Here is a 25,450-nt window from a genome sequence, read left to right as displayed (position 1 = left end):
TTTAAAGAAGAGATAAGGTTGAATGATCAATTCTAAAATGCTTCCCTGGAATTTACTGTTTTTAAATTAGGTCAAGTATCTCTGATCTAAAATTCTGGGGACCAGGAATGTTTATGACTTTAGAATTTTGTAGATTTTGAAATATTTGCACACATAAATGAGCTATCTTGGGGATGGAACGCAATCCTAACACGAAATTCAGCCATGCTCCTCATGCACGCAGCCAGTACAGTACTTCTCTCGGGAGCACTCTAGCTGTGACCCAGCAACCTGAAGGCAAGTGTGGCATCGCTCGTGGCATCATGTTGGTACTGAAAAAGTCTTGAATTTCAGAGCATTCCAGATTTGAAATGTTCAGATTAGGAATGCTCCCCAAGTTTTCTTGAGATCTATTTCTCATTTCCAGGTGGTAAAAAAATAAACAGTTTTGTTAGGCTTTCATACTAACTGGCACCCATGAATAAATTTTTTATTGCATTGCTTTCAAGTTCCTAATTTCCTTGCTACTTGCTCATATTTCTTCTAGAAGTTCCATTTTAAGCCTGTTATAAAGCTAACCTTTTTGTTTGCAGTGTGAAATCGACATAAAAAACAACATTCAATGTGAGGGGCCTTCAAAAAGTTTAGAAAATGTGGGACCACCAGATGGTGTAACGGTTACATCGCTGAACTTGCACATAGTTGACTGCAGTTTGAGTCCCAGACCCGGCGGCTTAAAACTCAGCTCTGGGCACATGTGCATGTGTGCCCGAGACCTGGAGAGGAGAAGGGATTGTGACATGGCCAGCCCCCCAGGGGTGATTACTCGCCTTCTGTCTCCCTCCCTCTCCCTCTCCCTCAGGTGAGCATATGCACCCTAGAGGAAAAAAAAAAAAAAACTCTCTTATAAAAAAGTTCAGAAAAATGTGCATTGTGGGGAAAAAAAAAACCTTTTCGAGTGGATTTCAAATGTTTTCTACCAAAGTAAACTCACACTTTAATTACATTTTTCAAAAAACTTTCTGAAATTCCCGTGCATAGAGTCAACCAAGAGATACAAGCCAGGCCTTTAGACTCTGCCGGCTACTGCCCCTCTTTGCCGTACCCCCACCCCCACAGAAGGCCGAGGAGACCCCGCCTACCCAGAGCTGGTCGTCATGTCCTGGAGGGCTCTTTTTAATAAAAGCACCATAGTATGTTGCTATATTTCTGTGATGAGAGTATTTCTTCAGCATATTTATCTCCAGTTTGATTTCTTCCTCTTCATCCTTAAGAAATAAATAAATAAATAAATAAATAAATAAATAAATAAATGAATGAATGAATGAATGAATCATGTGGCTTCGGGAAGACGTGCCATCCCCTTGGCATACATGAGGGAAAGGAGCAAAGTTCCCAGCCCCTCCGACAGCAGGGGTACACCCTGCACTATCCTTGTGCCAAGAACTGGGGCCTGACAGGGACTCATGCTGTGACGTGTGGTCCAGGCTACATGGGAATGACATGGAGTCCAAGAGAGATGGGCACAGGCTCGACACTGCAGCCAGCGGAGGGCCCGCCCTGGCCACTGTGCCTGAAGACTCACTCCACCTCCCGAAGCCGGATTGGTACTACTCCAACTCATCGCTGGGAAAGGCTGTTTTCTTTCTAGAAAACCTCTGCGAATCCGAATCATCTGGTTCACTTGAGGCCAGAAGAGGTTTCCCTCTAACAACCTGCAAACCTTCAGCATCGCCCACAGCGAGGCCACGGGCAGATTACTGCACACTTGAGCACCGGCCACTGGTGCAGCCCCAGAGGCACGCTTAGTGAGGCCTCTTGCAAAAAGAGCTTCTGGTGCGGCCAGAGCACCAGGTGACAAAACTCACTCAGCAGGTCGCCTCAGACTTGGCTACTCCCCTTGCCTCTCACTTTATTAAAATAAGATGAGCACAGGGAGAAAAACAGCGTGTACCCAAGAGGGAGGGGAAACGGAACAGGTGGAGATGCCTGTCTGATACATCAAACAAGCTGCCCTTCTCAAGGCTGAGAAGTCTGTGGTCTCTGCTTTCTCTCACATTCACTGGGAAGAGACTAGGCACCAGCCAGGGCTGGCACCCTGCGCCCTTCTGCACGTACATGACACACAACTGCAAAGAGTCAGGTTAAGAAAAGTTTGTAGGTAGCATGACGGGGTGTGTGTGTGTGTGTGTGTGTGTGTGTGCAGCCAGTGCCATGCTGGGTAAGGCGGCTGGATTTCACATGGCCGACTGCCTGTGCAGTTCAAAGACCCAGCAGATTGAAAAATACGTCAGATGCACATGTGTGCCAAAAATCCGAGAGGAGAATGAAAAAGGGACTGCGGCATGGCCATGCCTCCCCTCCCCGGGGAGGGGTGCTTTCTCACTTTCTCTCTCTCTCACTGTCTCTGTCTCTCTCCAGTGAGCACTTGTGCCCTCTGGCAATTCATTTATAAATGAGTGATTGAATGACGGCAAGCAGAATTAATCTGAGAAAGAAGAGAGAATACATGGCAGAAGGGAAAAATCAGCCCTCGTTAGAAAAGCACTGTATAAGTCTGGTGACCAGAGCTCTACGATCCCCTCCAGTTGGTTTATTTTCGATGACTGGTTCCTGAAACGTCCTTACTTCCCTACCCTGTGACACCACTCCATCAGAACTGATAAGCCTCCTGGCGTCAGGAAGATTCAGGGTTTCTGAGTAGTCTCGGTGTGTACACACACAAGTGTGAGAAAGAGAACCCATGCACAGGTTTGCGTGTACACACAACTTTCCTTACACTGAACTGCAGTTACGATCAAAAAGTGAACTACGGGTTTGTCTCCTTTTATCCCAAACTGGTAAACCTACAAGGGTTTGGGGAACAGAGACTACACAAAAACAAAAAGAATCATGTTGACGTAGAATAGAAAAAACTCAAAATGTTGACCGCAATTGTGTTTTTGTTGTCCGAGCAGTCACTCACTTCACGCGGTATGTGGATTTCACTGGATCAGAAAGACTTCACTCACCGATCCACCCTTAGCCCTGCCTCCCTCCACCTCCATCCCCAATACCAGCTGCATTACTCCCAGGGTCATTATTCCCTTTCACACTCTGTTAGCCGATTTCACTTCTTGACAGAAAGCACACGTCATCCACGACTGGTCCGTGAGAAGCTCCCCGAGCAGTAATTAAAGATCATGACATATTTCAAAGAGCTTCGAGGTACTTTTTTCTTAAGTGACACGAACCAATGTCGTCTAAGAGCTAACTCGTTCACCATGGTCAGAGAGTCAATGGCTTCCTTTTTTTTTTTTTTTAACAGTCCACAGAGTTAAAAATCTAACACACATTTGAAAGCTCTTATAGGCTTAAATTCAATACTTCCCACTGGGGTAAAAAACACTGAATAAGCATATTAGTAGATATTATTGGCAGATGATCACGGCACAATCTGTCTTGCTGAATCTAAAATGCCCCGGAGAGCCCTAAGCCATTACTTTATGTAATGGCACTACAATGCACCACTGACCATGCGACATGCACCATACCCTTTTCAGAACTGGGCTGCACCTTAGAATCGATCAAACATAAACACTTAGGGCCAGCTCTGTAGCATAGTGGTTAAAAAAGAGCCAGATCCCACATGGCCAGCCCTGTGGAGTCCCAACCCTGGCGGCTTGAGAAAACACAGCAGGCACCTATGAGTGCGTGCCCAAATCTTGGCGGAGAGAGTGATGGAGGAAAAAGGACTGCAGTGTGATCACACCCCAGTCTCTCTCATGCACACGCCTTCTGGCAAGTGAAAAGAGAGAACAACTTAAACACAATCAAATCACATCGGAAAAGCAATAGCAATTATATTAAACCACTCAAATAGCATCTAGAAATACAGCAATCAGATCGACATCACTTGCCAGGACAGTTCTCAGGTCTCACACAGTCAAATCCTGGAAGCCTATCAAAGTGAGCTACAAAAAATATTAAGGAGAGGGCCAGCAGGTGGCAAGGCAGTTAAAGTGCTGGATCCCACACCGGTCCTGGACCCAGCAGCCTGAAAACAACAGGCACCTGTGCATGCATGCCCAAAGGCCACAGAGAAAAGAATGGAGAAGAGACTGAGGTGCGGCCATTCCCCCTCCGCCCCTCACTCCCAGGGGATGATTTCTCACTCCTTCTCTCTCTAGCTCTCTCCAGTGAGTGCACACCCCCTACAACAAAAACGCTTTTTTTAAAAAATTGAGAAATTATATTCTCCTCTCATGTTATTTTAAGATGAAATTTACATACATTTAAACATTCCCTTTCTTTTAATGACTTTAATATAACGATTACACATCAAATAAGAAGACATTTAGCAACACGAATGGTCATTTCTGTCTAATTACAAGTGCCCACCTTGGAGAAAAAGTGTCAGAAAGACTGAATTTGCCAACAGCTTTGAGTCACCTACAACAATGTTCTAATTATGGCTAATGCTCGTTATGCAGTATTGTACATCGTCTTTAAGGTGGTAACGAACCAACTTCTGACTTTCAAACTCCCTTTGGTCATTAATCCAAAACGAGTTTGGTGGTCTCATTCCAACACTGAAATACACACCCACCACCACCACCACAAGCACTTCATTTAGCCGGAGAAGACCCAGTGGAAAAGAGACGTGAGGGCTGGCTAGAACTGAAGTGTTAAACATCAACAACGAACCCTACAAACAGAAATTGGAACGGTAGAACTACATGGAGGATGTTTTCCCAACCCGTGTGTCTCTGCCCAGTCCAAAGTCCTGTGCCCTTCACACTCTTTTTAGGAGTCCACAATCACAATTGAAACAAAAGTGAGGGGGACTTGAGAGGGGAAGGAGGTCCTTTTGGTAGGCAGTGAAGACTCCCTCCTGGTTTTCTGCAATGGCGAGGCAGCTGCTACCCCACTTAGTGATTTAATGCAGCTGAGGCCAATTAGCATTTTGGACCCTACCCAGTGGGAGCAAATGCTCACAGAAAAGGCCTTTGTCTGAGGCTGGGCTCTGACTGGGGGATGAGTTTGCAGTTGCCTCCCCTGGCTGGCAGGAGGGGGAGGGCGAACATCTGCACAGTGTGATTTTCACAAGCAGCTATGGTCCTGGAAATGGGTCAGATGATGGGCCTGCCCTTTGCACCATCAGAACACACAGGACCACATGTTATTAGTGTTTTGTTGTTTGTTTTAAAATGACCCTTTAAAATGCAGTCTGCATTCTCTTACCTAAATTCTCACTCACCCCCCTAATGGCAGAAACTACATGAGGAGAACAAGCAGACTTCCATAAGCTGACTGGGATTCAGAGGACAAGAACCTTGTGAGCTAGCCGTTTTTCCACCTGGGGTGCCCTCTTTACAGAATTAAATGGCTACTCACGGACTGCTTACCAACAAGGGAAGGACCCTGGATGGCTCAGTCTACCTTTGGGAAGTTGGGGAGAGGCTGAGAAAACGAATGTACAAATATCTCTGGCAGATTTCAGCAGCAAAATGTACAAATAAATACAACTAGAATAAAAATGTCCATTTAAAAAACTCTTCATCAGCCAACCCCATAGTCTAGAGGTTAAGGGAGCCAGATCCTGGGACCAGCCGATGCTCTAATGGTTACCTCGCTCAACTCCCACATAGCTGACTGCAGTTTGAGTCCCAGACACACAGGTCAGGTCCATGTATGCGCGTGCCCAAAATCCCAAGAGGAGAATGGAGGAGAAGGGACTGCAGTGTGGCCACCCCCCCCCATGGGGGAGGAGGGTGATTTCTCACTTTCTGTCTCTCTCTCTCCATCTCTTTGGGAAGCACACATGCCCTACAGAAAAAGTCCCTTTAAACAATGGGGGAGGGAGTCAGATCCTACATTGCAGAAAGTGGTTCAAATCCCACACTAAGGTATGGAAAACACGCTAAACTCACGTGCATGGGTGCCCCAAATCCCAACGGGATGGAGAAATGGAGAAGGCACTGCTGTGTGACAATGCCGCAGTGAGGGGTGCTCTTCCACCCCCACACTCTGGCTAGGGCATGAGCCCTCTAACAATTAAAAGATAAAACTAGTTTAAGAGTTTGCTTTAGTTGGCTATTGTTGAACCCTTCTTTATTCGACTGTGAACTCGAAGAGAGTGAGAACAGATTTTACCTGGCAGTTCCCATCACCTCTGGGAGCACTGGTCAGTACACACCAGGGTGAAAGCCACAGCAATGAATTCATCCAATTTAACTTTTTTTTAACTCAGTCACATGAAAAAGTTTTACAGCTTAGACTCACTTAATATTCGACTACATACAGAAGAACAGAACCATGCAAGGCACTGGACTTCCACATGGCCAGCCACACTTCAAGTCCCAGACCCGTAGCCTTGAAAAATTGCACCAGGCACATGTGTGTGCATGCCCAAAATCCCAATAGGAGAACAGAGGAGAAGACTGTGGTGTGGCCATCTTCCCCTCCCCCAAGGGAGTGAGTTCTCACTTTCCATCTCTTCGTCTCTCTCCGGTAAGTACACATATCCTATGGCAAAAACCTAAATAAACAAAAGAACAGAATTACACAATACTCTTCACCTAGACAGACTGCGGTAGGAGGGCCTTCAGACCTAAGTAATGTAGGGTGAATACAATTCATTCCTTTCACTCACTCATGAACGACCAAGGGAGAATGGTGTTTGCAGGAGTACACCAAAACCCATGAAAAGGTCAAAACATATCTCTGTGATAACACCTTGCACACACAGCAAAAGCACAACTTGGTGAAAAACGAACATGGTGGTCTTAATCACACAACAAAGTGAAAGTCAAATAAATGGTCATCATTTGTTCCAGGGTCTGAAAGAAACCATCCAATGTTCCCAAATCTTAACATCACCGACACCCAGAAATCAAGAGCGGTCACCCTGTTAAGACCCAATCAATAGGGCAAAGTAACACAACACAAAGGCCTTCAACGATTTAACTGACACGGTTCATATGAGTACTCGACTTTAGAACCCATTTTCCCCCTCCATTAGGGAATTAGTTACCCATGTGTACACACGTGCACACACACAAACTACTTGCTACTGGGGACCCTAAAGAGGGCAGCCTAAGCAGGACCTGAAACGGGCATCCACACTGAGATGGAAAACAGATCTACTAGGCAAGCCCCAGTCAGATCAGAATTGAACCCTCCACCAAAAACCTTAATTGCACTCAAAGTTTATATAAAAACAAAACTATTTCTCATGAGACCAAAAATGAAAAAGCCATCTAAAATGCTCAGAAGATATCAAAACAGTATGATCTTGACATCAACACTTTGCCGTCATTCCCAACACAATGCAAATATGTTTCCCTAACTCCATGTTTTAATGAGTGCACAGAAGAGAAGAAAGGCTGCCAAAGATGATTTCTGGATTATATTTTCTTCTTTAACTTTCCTAATTTTCTACAATTGACAGTCACTATTTTCCTAATTTGGAAAAAGACTGAATTTGGGATAGAGGCATCAGCCCCATAAGAATTTGAAATGAGCTGCTTCCCGGCAACTCGCCAAGTCTGCCCCTCTCTGGCCTTGGACTGAGTGGCCTTCCCTCCTGCCAACCTCCTTGTTCACACTGCTCCACCAATGGGTGGCTGGGTGGGGAGGCCCATGAACCTGAAGAACAACAGTCTTTCTGGTGAAAGTGCTTTCTACTGGGCCAGCGGCTCCACAAGGCTCTTCGTTGCCTCATGGTCATTTCTTCCTGCTCACTAACATAGCAGTCCAGACACACAACTTCTTTAGACTGGATTTTCCCAGGCTTCTGTAATTCCTAGAGCAAAGGAGAAGGTAAACAGAGCATTCACCATGCCCTGTCCTCACTTTCCTGACCTGCCACAGGGTGTGAAAGGAGAACCTAGCCTCCGTTCGTTCATACTCTGCCCTCAAACAGTAACGACCTTCACAGGGCTTCCCCTAATACCAGCCAGCAGGGAAAGAATTCTGTGTACACTGAGCGGAGTGTCACTTAAAACCCTAGAAACAGGTCTAAGAAAGGGATGGCAATGGGGGCACAGCTCTGAAGTGGCATGTGATAAGCAAGCCATGTGTGTGCACTTTGAGCTGGACCCTTCCATGTGCTCCTATGAAGCAGAGCTCCTGCTTACATGTGTGACGTGGTCAGAGAAGGCTAAGCTCTGAAAGTCAATAAGAGAACTTCAGTTCCTGACCAATATCAAGTGCAAAATGCCAGATGGCTTACCCTCCCACCTGAACAACTAAAATAGACAAGATACATAAAAGTGTTGAAGACCTCAAGCAAGGACCCCTGAGACAGGAAGCCCAGCTTACTGACTAAGAGTGATTCCAGGTCGCAGCAAAGGGAGAGAGCACCTAGACACAGCCCTGGGGAGGCCCTGGGTGGAGGAGAAGGAGCTGAGACTGAGGAGACCACAGCCACTGCCCGAGCAGGATAGGGTATTAGAGAGGACAGAGCTGCACGCAAAGCAAGCAGGCCTAGATCCAAGAGCCCCCACCCTCGAGGGTTCAGCACAGCACTATCAGCACATCACTGCGAGGAAGCCACCTAAGATCAGGGCAGAACCTCGTCCCAGAAGTACCCAGTGTCCACAGGGACCTGCAGTAGTGCCCACTGCCATCTGCCAGGCTGGGAGACAGCGTTCAGAGGACTCTGGGTAGAGTACACAGAATGCCCTGGGCTCAACAGTGGCAAAACAGACCTAGGGTACATACATGCTGATCTGGTCCCAGAATACAAATCTTGGAAGGATCAGACTGTTACAACCTTATTGCAAGCATCCCAGGAAGAAGGCCAGGAATATTATAGAAACATAAAATATCCAATATCCAATAGGGTAAAATTCACAAAGTCTGGCATTCTATGAAAAGTTACCAGACATGGGCCAGAAGGTAGCACAGCAGTTAAGGCAGCTGGATCCCACATGACCAACTGTGGTTCCAGTCCCAGACCTGATGGTTTGGAAATCACAGCAGGCACATTGTGTGTGGGCTGAAATTCCCGAGAGGAGAATGGAGAAGAGGGGTTTATGGCATCGCCATCCTCTTGGGGGTGATTTCTCATTTTCTCCCCACCCCACTTCCTGGCAAGTGCACATTCCCTACAGCAAACTTAAAAATCAAAATCAAATCAAATAATAATAATAAACCAAGCATGTAAAGAGGCTCAAACATACACCCATGAATGGGGAAAAAGACATCAACTGAAACTAACCCAGAACTGACCCAGATGATAGAATGAGGAGAAAAAAAAAAAAAAAAAAAAAAAAAAAAGAATAGACAAGCTACTACCTATATCCCTGTAGGTAGTAACTACTACACTGCTTGGACTTCAGCCCACAACAGAATATAAGGGCCATTAAATTAGAACTCAGTGCATTCAGAAAGTGACAATTTGGAATTACAGACGTTCCGATTCCACAACCAGGACGGCAGAGTAAAAATGCCACATATCTTGCAGCCGTCTGCTCCTACTTTCCTACCGCTGAAAGACTACAATTACTTCTTCATTTTTTTAAGAGAATTTTGCTATAGGGCACGTGCACTTGCCAGGAAGATAGACAAAAAGTGAGAAATCACCCACCCCCCAGGGGGGATAGCCATACCGCAACCCCCTTCTCCATTCTCTTCTTGGTATCTTAGGCATGTATGCACACACACCCAGCTTCAGTTTTGAGCCTCCGGGTCCGGGACGCGAGCGATGGTCGGCCATGTTGAAATCCAGCAATGTGACCATTACGCCATCTGCGGGTCCCCACAATTTTTAAAGAAACTTAAATCACATATAGGAAAAACCTTCACAAAATGAATGAGCAAAATTACCTTCTTTTGATCAGATCATTAAACTAATTTTTGCTGAGTTAACTACTATAAACAAGTTTATGCTTGAATCAAAACGAAGACACTGCCAAAATGAAATCAGCATCTACCTTATAGACCATAGTTAGAGAGGGACAAATTTGGGGGGATGGGAGTAGGGAATAGTGGATGACCACTATTTATGGAGCTCGGTGATTTTTTTAATTCAGACCTTAAGAATATTAGTGGTTGGGACCAGTAGATGGAAAAATGGTTACGTCGCTGGACTCCTGTGTAGATAACCGTGGTTCGAATCTCAGACCCAGCAACTTAAAACTCATGTCGGGTGCGCGTGTGCCCAAGAGGAAAATGGAGGAGAAGAGATTGCAGCGTGGCCATCCCCCCAGAGAGTGATTTCTGGCTTTCTGTCTCTCTGGAGAGCACACGTGCCCTATAGCAAAAATCTCTTTTAAAAAAAGGAATATTATTGGTCAAGCCTATCAAAAATCTTAATTTTTCATGGTTTTACCTCAATCTTTCCCTCTTCCCATCTCCTCCAGTTCCATGTGTTCAAGCGAACCCACCTCCTGCTTATATATTCTGATATGTCATGATGTACCACAGCCGAACAGTAATAAAAGGGAAAAGAAGTAAGGAAACAATGATCATCCAGGAAAAAATAATAAACTCTTCCCATGGAAACTTCCTTCCCAATCCCTTTCATGCGTTCAACAGCATCAGTAGTACCTTTGCCCTGGCTCTTGGGGTTTGCCGGACCATCCGGATTTGCTACAGTGTGCTAACTATGGCAGTAAGTCTAGGTTTAACTATGCATACAATGCCATTTGGTTACATTCAGGTGATTCTCTGCATCTGAGGTAATACCCTCCCCTCTTCCCTCTGAAATGGCGGTTTCCACTCAAATACAATTACGTGACCTCTGACCAGACTTCGCATGCCTGGAGGAGGTTCTGGAAGATCCCCACAGAGTCACCCATGAGGAACCATTGCTAAGCTCTACGGGCTCACAGATCTTTCCACAGAAGTGACTGAGGAAGACAGTGTAACTACACACCACAGGCTTGGGTAAACAGAAAACAAAACCAAGATGGTCTACTTCCTGATAGCCAGCCTTCACTAAGAGATGTTAGGTGACAAAATTCAGGCCCAAGGATACATTTCACAGCGTCATACTGCACCCACACACCATCTCTGCAGAAGGTGTGATTTAGCATGTGTATGGCGTCAACACCAACACGTCTGCTTCTCGTATCTGTGCGAATCGTTTTTCACTACCGCAGTGAGGCAAGAAAGCTGTCAGAGTGCATCAGGAAGAGTAACTTCAATAATCAAGCCTCATCTCTTGGGACCAGCAGATGGTATAACAGTTACTTCGCTGGACTCCCACATAGTCAACCACAGTTCGAGTCTCATACCTGGGCTTAAAACTCATTCCAGGGAGGGGTTGGCAGGTAGCACGGTGGTTGAGATGCTGGACTCCTACATGGCTGACTGTGGTTCGATTCCCGGACCTGGTGGCTTGCTTTCTCACTTTCTCTCTCTCTCTCATCAAATTAAATCATAATGATAAATAAAATTAAATTAAAAATTTAAAAAAAAAAAAAAACCTCATGCTGAGGGACCAGCAGATGGTGTAATGGACTCCCATGAGATCGACCACAGTATGAGTCCCGGATCCAGTGGCTTAAAACTCATGCCAGGTGCATGTGTGCGGGGTGATTTCTCACTTTCTCTCAGTCTTGCTCTCTCTAGTGAGTACACATGCCCTATAGCAAAATTCCATTAAAGGAAAAAAAGAAAAAAAAAGCACGCCAAGCACGTGTATGACCAAAATCCCAAGAGACTGGAGGAGAAGAGATTGTGGTGTGGCCATCCTCCCTGGGGGCTGATTTCTTTCTGTCTCTCTGTCTCTCCAGTGAGCACACATGCCCCATAGCAAAACATCTCTATTTAATAAATAAAAAAATAAAAATAAAAAACCTCTTATCAAGTGCATGTGTGTACATGCCCAAAATCCTGAGAGGAGATTAGAGAAAGGATTGCGGTGTGACCATCCCCCCAGAGGGTGATTTCTCACTTTCCATCTCTCCAGCATGTGCACACACCCTATATCAAAAATCTCTCCAAAAAAAAAAAAGAAGAAGAAGAAGAAAAGAAAGAAAAGAAAAGAAAAGAAAAAAGAAAATGAAAGAAAGAAAAGAAGTCTACCCTCTCTATGAGAATACGAGCTCCAGGAAGGCAATGACTCGCCACTTGGGTACTGCTGGCAGTGCTTGCCACAGTAAATGTATTCGGTACACACACCTGGATGACAAGAAGAGGTGTGAGCTTAAAAAAGAAAAAGTAAGTCCCTGAACCTCAGTTTGCTTACATGCAGGATGGTGATATGACACAATACCCAGCGGAGCTCTAATCCTTGCTCACCAGGTGAGGCACAACCCGGGGTAGGGGAATGATAAAATGAGGCAGCGTACAAAGAGCCCGCAGTGCCTACACACAGTAGGCACTCATTATGATTCTCGGAAAATGAATGGAGTTATCTTTTGCTTTATGAACTGAGCAATCAATACAACCCTGCGCACAAAACAATGCTGAAGCAGCCTCTGGAAGAGCCAGCTCTGGTGAACTTGGACCACATGAATCCCTGGTTCACCTTCCCACAGGCAGAAGTGGGCACACAGGCAATCAATACAACAGCATGCCCTTGGCCAGGCTTACAACTGGCTGCTGTGATGGGCTGAGAGGTCCCAGCAAGGACGTCCGACACCTAACAGTCAGCACCGGCATAACCTATTCCTCTCTGACTGCGACAGTTAGGTCTCTCACTAGAGCACATCAGCAATGTGTATCCTACTCACATTGCTACCTCTGCACAAGGACACAAAGGATCTCCAAGTGCAGTGAAAAGATGCCAGGAATCCACAGATACCAAAAAGAATGGAGGGGAATGAGGACCAATTATCTTCAACACGGGATTCAATTAAAAATAAGATGATCCTGGCGCAGCAGTACCACAACAGTCTGCACTGCTGGAAGCCCCGGGTTCAGTTCTCAGGTCGACTTCTACATGCTGGGTACATACATGTGCAAGTGATTCTGACGATGGGAGGGGTGGGAGTATGAGACCTTGCCGAGAGCACCTGGCTGTCTCTCTCTGCCTCTCTGTCTCTCATGAAAGAAAATGAAAAGCGACATGTTACTGTGGCTGGTATTACTCAACTGTTCTGCAAAGCAGTAAGGAACATACCATCACCATGGACACTTACCCTGCCTATACTCCCTTTTCTAGTGCTTTCATTGTAAGACATGTTTCGGACACAACACACATTTCTGCTGATACCAAGTACTGTTTGTACTTATCAGGAAATACCTCTTCATTTGAATGTGATCTTAAAAGATACACAGGATTATTTTTTAAATATGAATGTTATTGCACACAGGAATAAAAAAGATGTATCCCAAGCAATAGACCTCTAATTTTATCGAAGTCAGTAACACAGAACTAATGTAATCCAGTTTACATAAGCAAGCAATTCAGCTTCCACAAATTCTACAGACATAAATCGGCGCTATCGATCCTCTCTTGAACATGCTTATTTTACCCCATTATAGTCCCGGACCACAACACCACCCCATCCAACACCATGCACAAGTTGTTCCTTTTACTGAGTAGAGCAAAAATGTAGATTTCCTTTTTAGATCACCAGGAAAACAAGTCATGAACAAGGTTTTCTGTTTTTGATCATTTTATACAGAACTTTAGGGCAGTCTACTACATACACAGTTCACAAAACTACTAAGTCACTGTGCTCCAAGAACAGCTCACTGACTTGCGTTAGTGTTCTTTAACCCATTTCTCCTCTCTCTATTCACAAGTACCCAGGCAGGTATACACATGCACACAGCGAGGAGGTAGGCCGGGGGCTGCAGGCATCACCAGCAAAGAGTTCCCCAAAAAGGCGGGCCTCGCCAAACTAGTGCTGCTCCACATCTGCCATCAGTCTCGGCACAGGTCACGGAAGAGCAGCTCACGGAAGAGCAGCACCGCTTCTCCCTTTCCCATCATCACCTCCTGCCCATACTCTGAATGACCGTGAAGCAAAACACTCACCGACGGTTTGCAAGGAGTCTCCCGTCAGGCTGGCCAAGTCAGAGACTGTTTAAAACTGGAACTCTCACAGAGAACAAGGGAAAGAACACAAAAAGGAAGGATCGCAATCTAACGCACGCCTGTCTTTCACATAAAGGGGGGTGAAGGGACAGGTAACCATCACCGTCACAAACACAGCCAGGACTGTCAAGTGGCATCTCTTCCTCCAGAGTATATATTCATTTACAGAGACCAAAATTTAAACAGTGACCAGCTCAAATGAATGCTTCCACTGAGGCTCCTGAAAGGTCGTTTACCAGCTCAAATTCATGAGCAACAGGCATACTGTCATGTTGAAACATGCCTGACTCCTCCACCTCCAATGCCAAATTTACCATCCGTTATCCAAAAAATGCAGGCTAAGAAGTTGCTATGCCACCTTCCTTGACAATCTTTTAACCACAGCTGTGCACTTGATAAGCAGGTTTCGAGGGGCTGCTTCGTAGCAGACACCATGGGGCAGTGGACAGTGTGGGGAGACAGAGGACCACTCAGAGCGATGAGGACTGGAGCAGAAATAGACCCAGCATAGGACATGGAAATGCAGAGGAAGGCAACCTGCTGCCCCAGGCTGAGGGAAGACCAAGGTGCACCCCAGCAGATCTTACAGGAAGACAGGAGACACCGGGGAAGAGTCCACATGAAAGAAATCCAGGGAGCAATCATACAGCACACAGAATGAAGCAAGAAAAGCCACAGCCGGCAAAACCACACTCACATTCCCAGGCCTTTACTAGGATATCAATAAAACAACGCAGCAACGAGAAAGCAGGTAAACGTCCTCTTTCTGACAGGCTCCATCTAATTCAGCCTCCTGTCTGGATCTATCTGCAGTGTGCACATGGACTCTCGTGTGGGGAAGCTCACACACTCATGGACCCTTGACACGTCGTCTTTCTAGTGAATACCAAGCCTTCACTCTTCACTGGAGACATTCACTCGTGCTGCTAAGTATTTAAAAACTTAGGTAGGGGATCAGCAGGTTGCATGGTAGTTAAGGTGCCAGGTTGCCACATGGTCTACCGCAGTTCAAGTCCTGGACCCAACAGCTTAAAAATCATGGCGGGTGCATATGTGTGTATGCCAAAATCCCAGGAGGAACATGGAGAAGAGGAGATTGTGGCATGGCCACTCTCCCTCCCCACCCAGAGGTGATTTCTCACTTTCCCTCTCTCTCTCTCCAGGGAGTGGCACACCCTAAAGCAAAAACTTTTAAAACAACAAAAACAAAAACTTAGTTAATACTTAGCTAAAATCTAAGCTGAGAATTGGTACAAAGAGTACCATAACCTATGTCTGCAAAATTGAGTTTTATCAGTTCTTCTTAAAACAGATACAGAAATTGGGGGGAAATGAGCTTAAAACCTCAGGTTTCCTAAGGCTTACAACCTTTAAAAGGAAAACTGAAAAACCAAAAGGAAAGAAAAAGATTCACTGAGAAGTTTAAGAGTCCAGAGTAGGTAAAGGGTTAATATGGGACTTGCTATTCAGAACCAAGAACCCTCCTGGTTAATTTCACTGAAGAAGGACACTCTTAATCACCCAGGGAGGGGAGTGGATCAGAAAGTCTTAAGAATTCAGCAAGTAACAAATCCGAGAGACCTCTGTATTTTTAACTGACATCTGAATTTTTTCAGGTATAACAAATAAGTGTCAATCAGGGAGGAGACTCCCCCACCAAGTCCAAAACAAGAGCAAAAAACTTTAATTACATGTTAATTAGTGTGTCAATCAATTATTCAATCAATTATACAATATGTAATACAAATATAAATACATAAATTCATACCATATTGTTTAATTAAATTAATGCATACAGGTGAACTATATATGAAGAAAAAACAGTGGCATTATAGAATCATCTCTAAACATCCCCCAGGGGCCAGCAAGTGGCGTGGTGGTAAAGGCGCTGGACTCCCACGTGTTCACGTCCCAGACCCGGCTTGAGAATCGCAGTGAGCACGTGTGAGTGCATACCTAAGTTCCAAGTGGGGAACGAAGAAGGGAGGTGGTGTGGCCATCCCCCCTGGGGAATGGGTTCTCACTTTCTCTGCCTTTGGCTAGCACACACACCCTATGACAAACACCTTTAAAAAATTGCTTGAAGACACGAACAGGAGCTGCTAAGAAGCGCGTCTCAGACAGCAATGATTGTGAGATTTGATTCAAACCAAATTTATTCTAATGATTTAGTCAAAACGTACACTTCTGTTTTTGCTCCCCATTATGCCAAGCTGCCACTCTTTAACTTAAGAGTGAAAAAAGTTCACATTGCCAGGGAATGCACCCACTCATACCGGACTGTGACATGGGAACAACCTATAAGACAGTGAAACTTACAGTTCAACGAAGCTTCAGATCTGCCCAGAAAATCACCTTGGGCTTCTGAACCACTTGTGTCTCCTGTGTTACCTATTCTTGACACCATTCCATTATGTGCCCACTAATTCTCAAGATAGTTGCAGAAGAGATGATTAATTTCACACCGATAGAGACCACGTGCGCGCACATACATGAGAGAGAGAGGCAGAGGGGGTCCCATTAAACAGCGATCTCCTTTCTCCGACCCCTCGGCTGCCAGGACCTGCGCACGATCGTGCACACCCGGCATGTTTTCAGGCTGGCCCAGGGATCAGAACCTCCAGCCGTGTGGCCACCAGCACTGCAGTCCAGTTTGCTCCTGACTCTGCCACCAGGCTGGGTCTAGGCCAGATGTCTTGGGTCCTGGTGCTGTCAAGCACACACAGAAAGCCCACTGATCACAGACTCCATGTCACAGTCCCGCCTAGAAACAGCGGGGCAGCCAGCGATCTTCCGCCCACGCCAAGGGTGTGACAGATGCCCAAGATGACAGATGTGAGGAAGTACAAAGGCTGAACCACTGGTGGAAGATTTACATCAGTATCAGAAAAAAATACATAAATCTATCAGAAGATTTCAAAGAGTACCTAAGTTTCAAACAGCCATGTGGTATCTGTTATAAATGAAATACTGCTTCCTTTCCAAACTCAACTTTTCTTTATACTCAGATGAGTTAAAATAATAAAGACAACAAACAAATAGCTTGTTGTTTAAGGAGCATGTATTAAGGAAAATATATAGGTTAACCGCCATTATGTACCGTGGGGATCCGTGCCCGCCTTTCAAGTTCAAGCTAGCCAACTGGAAAAACAGCCAAAAATAAAAAGTGCTCAACTGCAGACAGTATTATGAAGCAGGGGAACAGAAGAACCATAACAGGAACTTAAGAGTCCTCACACAGTTTACAAGCCCAGAGGGAGGGGTACCTTGAGGGGAGACTAGAAACAGTTAAAAACACAGTTGAGACCAGAGGAGGTCAAGGAGTTGCCTTTTGAAGTACATGGGAGAAAGTTTCCTAGAATAAATGCAAACTGAATTTTAAACTAAAATGTGGCTATACAAACACTTGTTCAACTTGGGGCGGGGGTTGTCAGCGAATGGCAACAGTAAAAATTGGCTTAACTCTACAGTGGCTGGAAACACATCAAACCAACAGTATCTTATCTTAAAGGGAGCAGAGTGAAAGAAACATTTTGTGCATTTCCCAGTTTCCTAAAGAGCACATTACTTTTAGGGTCACGAAAGCCTTCTTTTCAATTAAAAAATAATTTTGTATGTATGTGTTCATATATATATATGCACACAGGAAACTAGAAGAATGTACATTAATGTTAATAGTAGCTAAGGTGATGCAATTATGAGGTTTATAAAAATCTTCTTATTCCTCAGCATTTTCTATAAAATATACATACTATATATCAGTACTATGAAATAAATATTTCTATTTCATAGAAAATAGAAACAAGCATGGGCCAGCAGGTGGCGTGGTAGTTAAGGACGCTGGATTACCACACGGCCAACCAGGGTTCGAGTCCAGGACCTGGCGGCTTGCTGTCTCGCTCTCCCTTCCTCTGTCTGTCTGTCTCTGGTCAAATTAAAAAATAATAATAACAAATGGAATTAAATAATTTTTTTTAAAAAGAAAACAGAAACAAACAAAAAAAATTACTCCAAAAGTCACTTAACTTTTTGTTCTAACAGCTTTATTGAGTGGAAAGGGCAGTCACCAAGCCACAGCCGGCAAAACCACACTCACATTCCCAGGCCTTTACTAGGATATCAATAAAACAACGCAGCAACGAGAAAGCAGGTAAACGTCCTCTTTCTGACAGGCTCCATCTAATTCAGCCTCCTGTCTGGATCTATCTGCAGTGTGCACATGGACTCTCGTGTGGGGAAGCTCACACACTCATGGACCCTTGACACGTCGTCTTTCTAGTGAATACCAAGCCTTCACTCTTCACTGGAGACATTCACTCGTGCTGCTAAGTATTTAAAAACTTAGGTAGGGGATCAGCAGGTTGCATGGTAGTTAAGGTGCCAGGTTGCCACATGGTCTACCGCAGTTCAAGTCCTGGACCCAACAGCTTAAAAATCATGGCGGGTGCATATGTGTGTATGCCAAAATCCCAGGAGGAACATGGAGAAGAGGAGATTGTGGCATGGCCACTCTCCCTCCCCACCCCGAGGGGGTTTCTCACTTTCCCTCTCTCTCTCTCCAGGGAGTGGCACACCCTAAAGCAAAAACTTTTAAAACAACAAAAACAAAAACTTAGTTAATACTTAGCTAAAATCTAAGCTGAGAATTGGTACAAAGAGTACCATAACCTATGTCTGCAAAATTGAGTTTTATCAGTTCTTCTTAAAACAGATACAGAAATTGGGGGGAAATGAGCTTAAAACCTCAGGTTTCCTAAGGCTTACAACCTTTAAAAGGAAAACTGAAAAACCAAAAGGAAAGAAAAAGATTCACTGAGAAGTTTAAGAGTCCAGAGTAGGTAAAGGGTTAATATGGGACTTGCTATTCAGAACCAAGAACCCTCCTGGTTAATTTCACTGAAGAAGGACACTCTTAATCACCCAGGGAGGGGAGTGGATCAGAAAGTCTTAAGAATTCAGCAAGTAACAAATCCGAGAGACCTCTGTATTTTTAACTGACATCTGAATTTTTTCAGGTATAACAAATAAGTGTCAATCAGGGAGGAGACTCCCCCACCAAGTCCAAAACAAGAGCAAAAAACTTTAATTACATGTTAATTAGTGTGTCAATCAATTATTCAATCAATTATACAATATGTAATACAAATATAAATACATAAATTCATACCATATTGTTTAATTAAATTAATGCATACAGGTGAACTATATATGAAGAAAAAACAGTGGCATTATAGAATCATCTCTAAACATCCCCCAGGGGCCAGCAAGTGGCGTGGTGGTAAAGGCGCTGGACTCCCACGTGTTCACGTCCCAGACCCGGCTTGAGAATCGCAGTGAGCACGTGTGAGTGCATACCTAAGTTCCAAGTGGGGAACGAAGAAGGGAGGTGGTGTGGCCATCCCCCCTGGGGAATGGGTTCTCACTTTCTCTGCCTTTGGCTAGCACACACACCCTATGACAAACACCTTTAAAAAATTGCTTGAAGACACGAACAGGAGCTGCTAAGAAGCGCGTCTCAGACAGCAATGATTGTGAGATTTGATTCAAACCAAATTTATTCTAATGATTTAGTCAAAACGTACACTTCTGTTTTTGCTCCCCATTATGCCAAGCTGCCACTCTTTAACTTAAGAGTGAAAAAAGTTCACATTGCCAGGGAATGCACCCACTCATACCGGACTGTGACATGGGAACAACCTATAAGACAGTGAAACTTACAGTTCAACGAAGCTTCAGATCTGCCCAGAAAATCACCTTGGGCTTCTGAACCACTTGTGTCTCCTGTGTTACCTATTCTTGACACCATTCCATTATGTGCCCACTAATTCTCAAGATAGTTGCAGAAGAGATGATTAATTTCACACCGATAGAGACCACGTGCGCGCACATACATGAGAGAGAGAGGCAGAGGGGGTCCCATTAAACAGCGATCTCCTTTCTCCGACCCCTCGGCTGCCAGGACCTGCGCACGATCGTGCACACCCGGCATGTTTTCAGGCTGGCCCAGGGATCAGAACCTCCAGCCGTGTGGCCACCAGCACTGCAGTCCAGTTTGCTCCTGACTCTGCCACCAGGCTGGGTCTAGGCCAGATGTCTTGGGTCCTGGTGCTGTCAAGCACACACAGAAAGCCCACTGATCACAGACTCCATGTCACAGTCCCGCCTAGAAACAGCGGGGCAGCCAGCGATCTTCCGCCCACGCCAAGGGTGTGACAGATGCCCAAGATGACAGATGTGAGGAAGTACAAAGGCTGAACCACTGGTGGAAGATTTACATCAGTATCAGAAAAAAATACATAAATCTATCAGAAGATTTCAAAGAGTACCTAAGTTTCAAACAGCCATGTGGTATCTGTTATAAATGAAATACTGCTTCCTTTCCAAACTCAACTTTTCTTTATACTCAGATGAGTTAAAATAATAAAGACAACAAACAAATAGCTTGTTGTTTAAGGAGCATGTATTAAGGAAAATATATAGGTTAACCGCCATTATGTACCGTGGGGATCCGTGCCCGCCTTTCAAGTTCAAGCTAGCCAACTGGAAAAACAGCCAAAAATAAAAAGTGCTCAACTGCAGACAGTATTATGAAGCAGGGGAACAGAAGAACCATAACAGGAACTTAAGAGTCCTCACACAGTTTACAAGCCCAGAGGGAGGGGTACCTTGAGGGGAGACTAGAAACAGTTAAAAACACAGTTGAGACCAGAGGAGGTCAAGGAGTTGCCTTTTGAAGTACATGGGAGAAAGTTTCCTAGAATAAATGCAAACTGAATTTTAAACTAAAATGTGGCTATACAAACACTTGTTCAACTTGGGGCGGGGGTTGTCAGCGAATGGCAACAGTAAAAATTGGCTTAACTCTACAGTGGCTGGAAACACATCAAACCAACAGTATCTTATCTTAAAGGGAGCAGAGTGAAAGAAACATTTTGTGCATTTCCCAGTTTCCTAAAGAGCACATTACTTTTAGGGTCACGAAAGCCTTCTTTTCAATTAAAAAATAATTTTGTATGTATGTGTTCATATATATATATGCACACAGGAAACTAGAAGAATGTACATTAATGTTAATAGTAGCTAAGGTGATGCAATTATGAGGTTTATAAAAATCTTCTTATTCCTCAGCATTTTCTATAAAATATACATACTATATATCAGTACTATGAAATAAATATTTCTATTTCATAGAAAATAGAAACAAGCATGGGCCAGCAGGTGGCGTGGTAGTTAAGGACGCTGGATTACCACACGGCCAACCAGGGTTCGAGTCCAGGACCTGGCGGCTTGCTGTCTCGCTCTCCCTTCCTCTGTCTGTCTGTCTCTGGTCAAATTAAAAAATAATAATAACAAATGGAATTAAATAATTTTTTTTAAAAAGAAAACAGAAACAAACAAAAAAAATTACTCCAAAAGTCACTTAACTTTTTGTTCTAACAGCTTTATTGAGTGGAAAGGGCAGTCACCCTCACAGCCCCAGCCATCCTGTGGACAACGGCACCCTAGAAGCACTGTCGTCAGCACAGCACGAAGTGGCAACGGTTACTGAACCATCACCCAGCGGGGCGTGCTGGGGACCAACGGGGCAAGCACAAGGCCCAGCGGAGGCTGTGAGGAGTGAGCCTACAGAACACTCCAGTCCAACTGGACCATGGCTCTCTCTCACGAAGACCCAGAGAGCTGCTGCTGTATGCTACAGTTCCAAATTTTTCATTCTTCTATCTCCACGACCTTTTCTCCCTTTCCCTCTTGAACAAAAACATCTGTGTGGTCACTTTCCAAGTAAATGGTTTCCTTCTTCCTTCTGAACAACTTACGGAGAGTCTTCTTCAGTTCTGGCCTCAGGGGGCAGAGATCCGGCAAGAAAAGAGGTGTGAGAGGAACCAGTAGCGCAAAGTCACTGGGCCACAAGGCTCCCCCCCTTCTGATCAACCTTCCCTCATTCATTCACAAAGAGTGACCACCAGGGGCCTCACAGGAAGGTCGTTCATCCTAACTACTTATTCCCCCAGGCTTAGCAGTCCTATTACTGCTGCGCCCTGAGGTATGACAGATGTCACAGCAAAGACTTTGTTTTTCAAACACACTTCTCATTAGAAACATGAATAAGGAGATTTCTCCCTGTCCATCTGTGAGAGGTAAACAGGGAGTGGTAGGAATTTCATCTGTTTGGTTCTATCTCCTTATCTCTATTTCGCCCCAAACCTCCACCCTCCTAAGGAAGAAAGGGGGTGCGGTCTTCACGTGCCCCAGGGTCAGTAGAAAAGCTAAGTGGCCCCAGAGTCCAGCCAACAGAAGAGCAGAGAAAGCGGGCGAAGTTAACGAAAGGGCAGGGAGTCGGGAGAGAAGTCCCGGTACTTTACTTCTGGACACCAAGAGCTAGCAACATTGCCCGCTCTCTCAGGACTCCTGTAGTTAAGTTTATGAAATGAAATCAGAAGAGAAGTATTTCATCATGCCCAACCACAAGAATCCAGCCATGAAGTGGCCCCATTACCACGCCTCGGCGCCTCTGACCCGCCCCACTCTGGGTAAATGCTGCAGTTCAACCCGGCACCTACAAGGGACCAGTGCCGTACCAAGAGAGGACAGGGGTGGTTCACTCGCAAGCCTGTGCACCTCATGCAACCCCGCGCAGCAAACGCGGACAGACTCCCCGTCTGCAGCATCAGGCGGCGCTCACGGATAAAACGCTAAGGGAAACCGGCAGCTTCAGGAGCACTGAGCTTCCACTTCCACCAAGCACAGACACAGGCCAATCGCGTAGTGACAAGAGTCAGGGCAGTGGTCACCCTTGCAAGGAGTCAGTGACTGTAAGGGGAGACGAGGGCTCCTGGAGTGCTGGTCACAGGAAGGGTACGTTTCACTTTTTAGTATTTGCTGAGTTTACCGTTTGCGCCCTTTCTGTATGTAGACTTCAATCGAGAGGTCAAAACATAAACATGTACGAGCTGGTGAAGGCTGCAGGTAGGAAGACGCTTCTAAACTCGCACTCACATGCGGGCAAGGAGATGGCAGCCCTTGGGCACTGGCTTCCCCAGATCCGCCAGGTGTGCTCTCCGGCACAGGTGTGCTGAGAGAGGGAAAAGTGCCTGGGATGGTCCGGGCACCAAACATCTGACAGGTCGGAGGAGAACCAGCGCCAGGTTCCTGTGAAGAAATCTTGGAGAAAAGGCCCCTGGACACCTTGGGGACTTCAGAGCCCCAAGGGCATCAGATAATAGACAGAGAACAGCAGTCCCAGGTAGGGCGTGGGCTTCCAAATAATCAAGATTTGCACTTTGCATTAGTCAGAGACCAATGAGCACCTTTGAGTACTAGGGAGAGAACCCTAGAGATAAATCTCTTCCATGCCACCATGGCTTTACCTAGAATTATTCTACAGATCATTTAAAACATCTAACACAAACTGAATTACACATACAACCCCCAAGGTTCAAAGGGACAATGGTGAATTTGCAAAAGAGAATGAATTAAACAAATGCAAACTTGGGGCAGCCAAATATAATCCAGGCTTTGCTATGACATGCTGGCACGCAGAATTAAAACTCAGGGGATAAGAACGAGCAGGTAGTATAGTGGTTAAGGTCCAGGACTCTCACATGGCTGACTGTGGTTCAAGTCCCAGAAGCAGCAGCTTGAAAATCAAGCTGGGTGCATGTGTGTCCAAAATCCCGGGAAGAGAAGGGGTTGCTGTGTGGCCATCTCCCCAGGTAGGGAGATGATTTCTCACTTTGTCTGTCTCTCTGGAGCACAAGCACTCCTGGCAAAAACCTGATGAAGAAAAACCAAAAACAGGAGACAGGGTCTGTCTGTGTCGCAGTGACCTGGGAGCTACCCTTGAACGAGAGGCAGGGGTTGCTCTCTGAGTAAATCATTCTCCAGAGAGGGCTCTCTAATGGGACTTCCTGCCTTCAGGTGGCAAGTCTAGCTCCCCCCACAGCTTACAGGCCAGTCACAGCCTAGAAGCACACCCACAGCCTCGCAGGTGTGAAGCCAAAAACTCTGCCCATCAACGCACCAGCTCCCTAATCTTATTCGACACGATTCCATGGACAGCAACCCTCTTTTCTATAGGCAGGTGCAAAAGTGAGAAGATTGGGATCTTCTTATTAGTGATTTCTTTTTTTTTAAAGATATATTTATTTATTTTATTTGTTATTATTGATTCCATGGACAACCCTCTTTTCTATAGGTTGGTGCAAAAGTGAGATCAGGATCTTCTTATTAGTGTTTTTTTTTTAAAGATATATTTATTTATTTTATTTGTTGTTATTATTTATGTTTTAATTTTATCAGAGAGAAGAGAGAGATAGAAAGCAAGCCACCAGGTTTGGGACTTGAACCACAGTCAGCCGTATGGGAGTCCAGCACCTTAACCACCACACCACCTGCTGGCCCCCTTATTAGTGATTTCTTATTTCCTTCTCTCAGGGGATGATGCTGATGAAAGAGAGAGGGGCTCAATTTCTCCAACTAAACAGTTAAAGCTTTTATTCTATAAATGACTTGGCAAGTAAACCTTTAAGGCCCCAGGTATGTCCTTACTATAGATTTTCACAGGACGATGACAGACCAATAGAGCAGTTTCAGAAAGTTCTATGGTGTAGGCTGATTCATGTAGGCTATGGATTTATACTGAGGTCCTGGGAAGAGAGTTCAAGTGGAAAGCAGTTAGTGGAATTAAATTCAGAGTAAAAGGCGAAAGGGGTGCTCAGCAGTCCTTTCAAAAGCATGTAGGCTATGGATTTATACTGAGGTCCTGTGAAGAGAGTTCAAGTAGAAAGCAGTTCGTGGAATTAAATTCAGAATAAAAGGGGAAAGGGGTGCTCAGCAGTCCTTTCAAAAACCTTTTACGCGGTAAAGTACTTCAATACAGTAAGACCAGGGTGTTAAACCTTTCATTTCCAACTGTACTGCTTCCCCACTTTAGCATAGCTCAAAGGATGTCTCATCAGGGGTAGTTAAAAGACAATAAAAAGGTTAATCTTCAAGGGGACCAAAGTGCTTCATGAATGAAAGAACACAAAGACACACACATGCGCACGCACACACACACACACACACACACGACCATCCACAGGTGCCTTCTTTGGCCTTCAGGTTCCTAATGTACAGAAAGTAGGAAGGAGACACCCCAGTAGATTTATCATATGCCTTCCAGCATGGGCACTGTCCATTCGTTCAGAAGCGTTCCTGAAAGGTCTACTGCGTGCCAGGCACTGAACGGGCACCAAGGATGACAGCGCTGAAAACAATGTCCCTGCCATCACACAGCCTGCATTACGAGGGGCGGATACGTGAAGTGTCGTAAACAAGGCCGTTGGCGATGTGGTACAGATAACGGGACTACCCGGCAGAGAAGGGCACCAGGAGGGTGAGGCCGTCCACCGCGTCAGGCATGGATAGGCGAGGGAGCAGCAGGCTAGGAGGGCACCAGGAGGAGGGTGAGGCCGTCCACCGTGTCAGGCGTGGATTGGTAAGAGAGCG

The 25,450-nt window shown here is 45.3% G+C and overlaps 1 protein-coding gene across 20 annotated transcripts in view; it reads right to left on the bottom strand.

The window, feature by feature from the left end:
• The window catches only part of MAP4K4 (mitogen-activated protein kinase kinase kinase kinase 4), a gene marked incomplete at its 5' end in the record, with an annotated part of 213,826 nt that overhangs the window by 76,435 nt on the left and 111,941 nt on the right, over positions 1 to 25,450 (bottom strand). For all 20 annotated transcript variants that reach the window (XM_014583398.2, XM_014583401.2, XM_014583405.2 and 17 more), the window contains 1 exon segment: positions 1,122 to 1,247. In XM_014583398.2, coding sequence (XP_014438884.1) covers positions 1,122 to 1,247 — 126 coding nt within the window.

This window comes from Tupaia chinensis, unplaced genomic scaffold (genome assembly GCF_000334495.1).
Source record: "Tupaia chinensis unplaced genomic scaffold, TupChi_1.0 Scaffold144276_1, whole genome shotgun sequence".
Taxonomy (NCBI): domain Eukaryota; kingdom Metazoa; phylum Chordata; class Mammalia; order Scandentia; family Tupaiidae; genus Tupaia; species Tupaia belangeri.
Note: the sequence above shows the minus strand (reverse complement) of the source record. Positions and strands in the feature narration are given on the sequence as shown.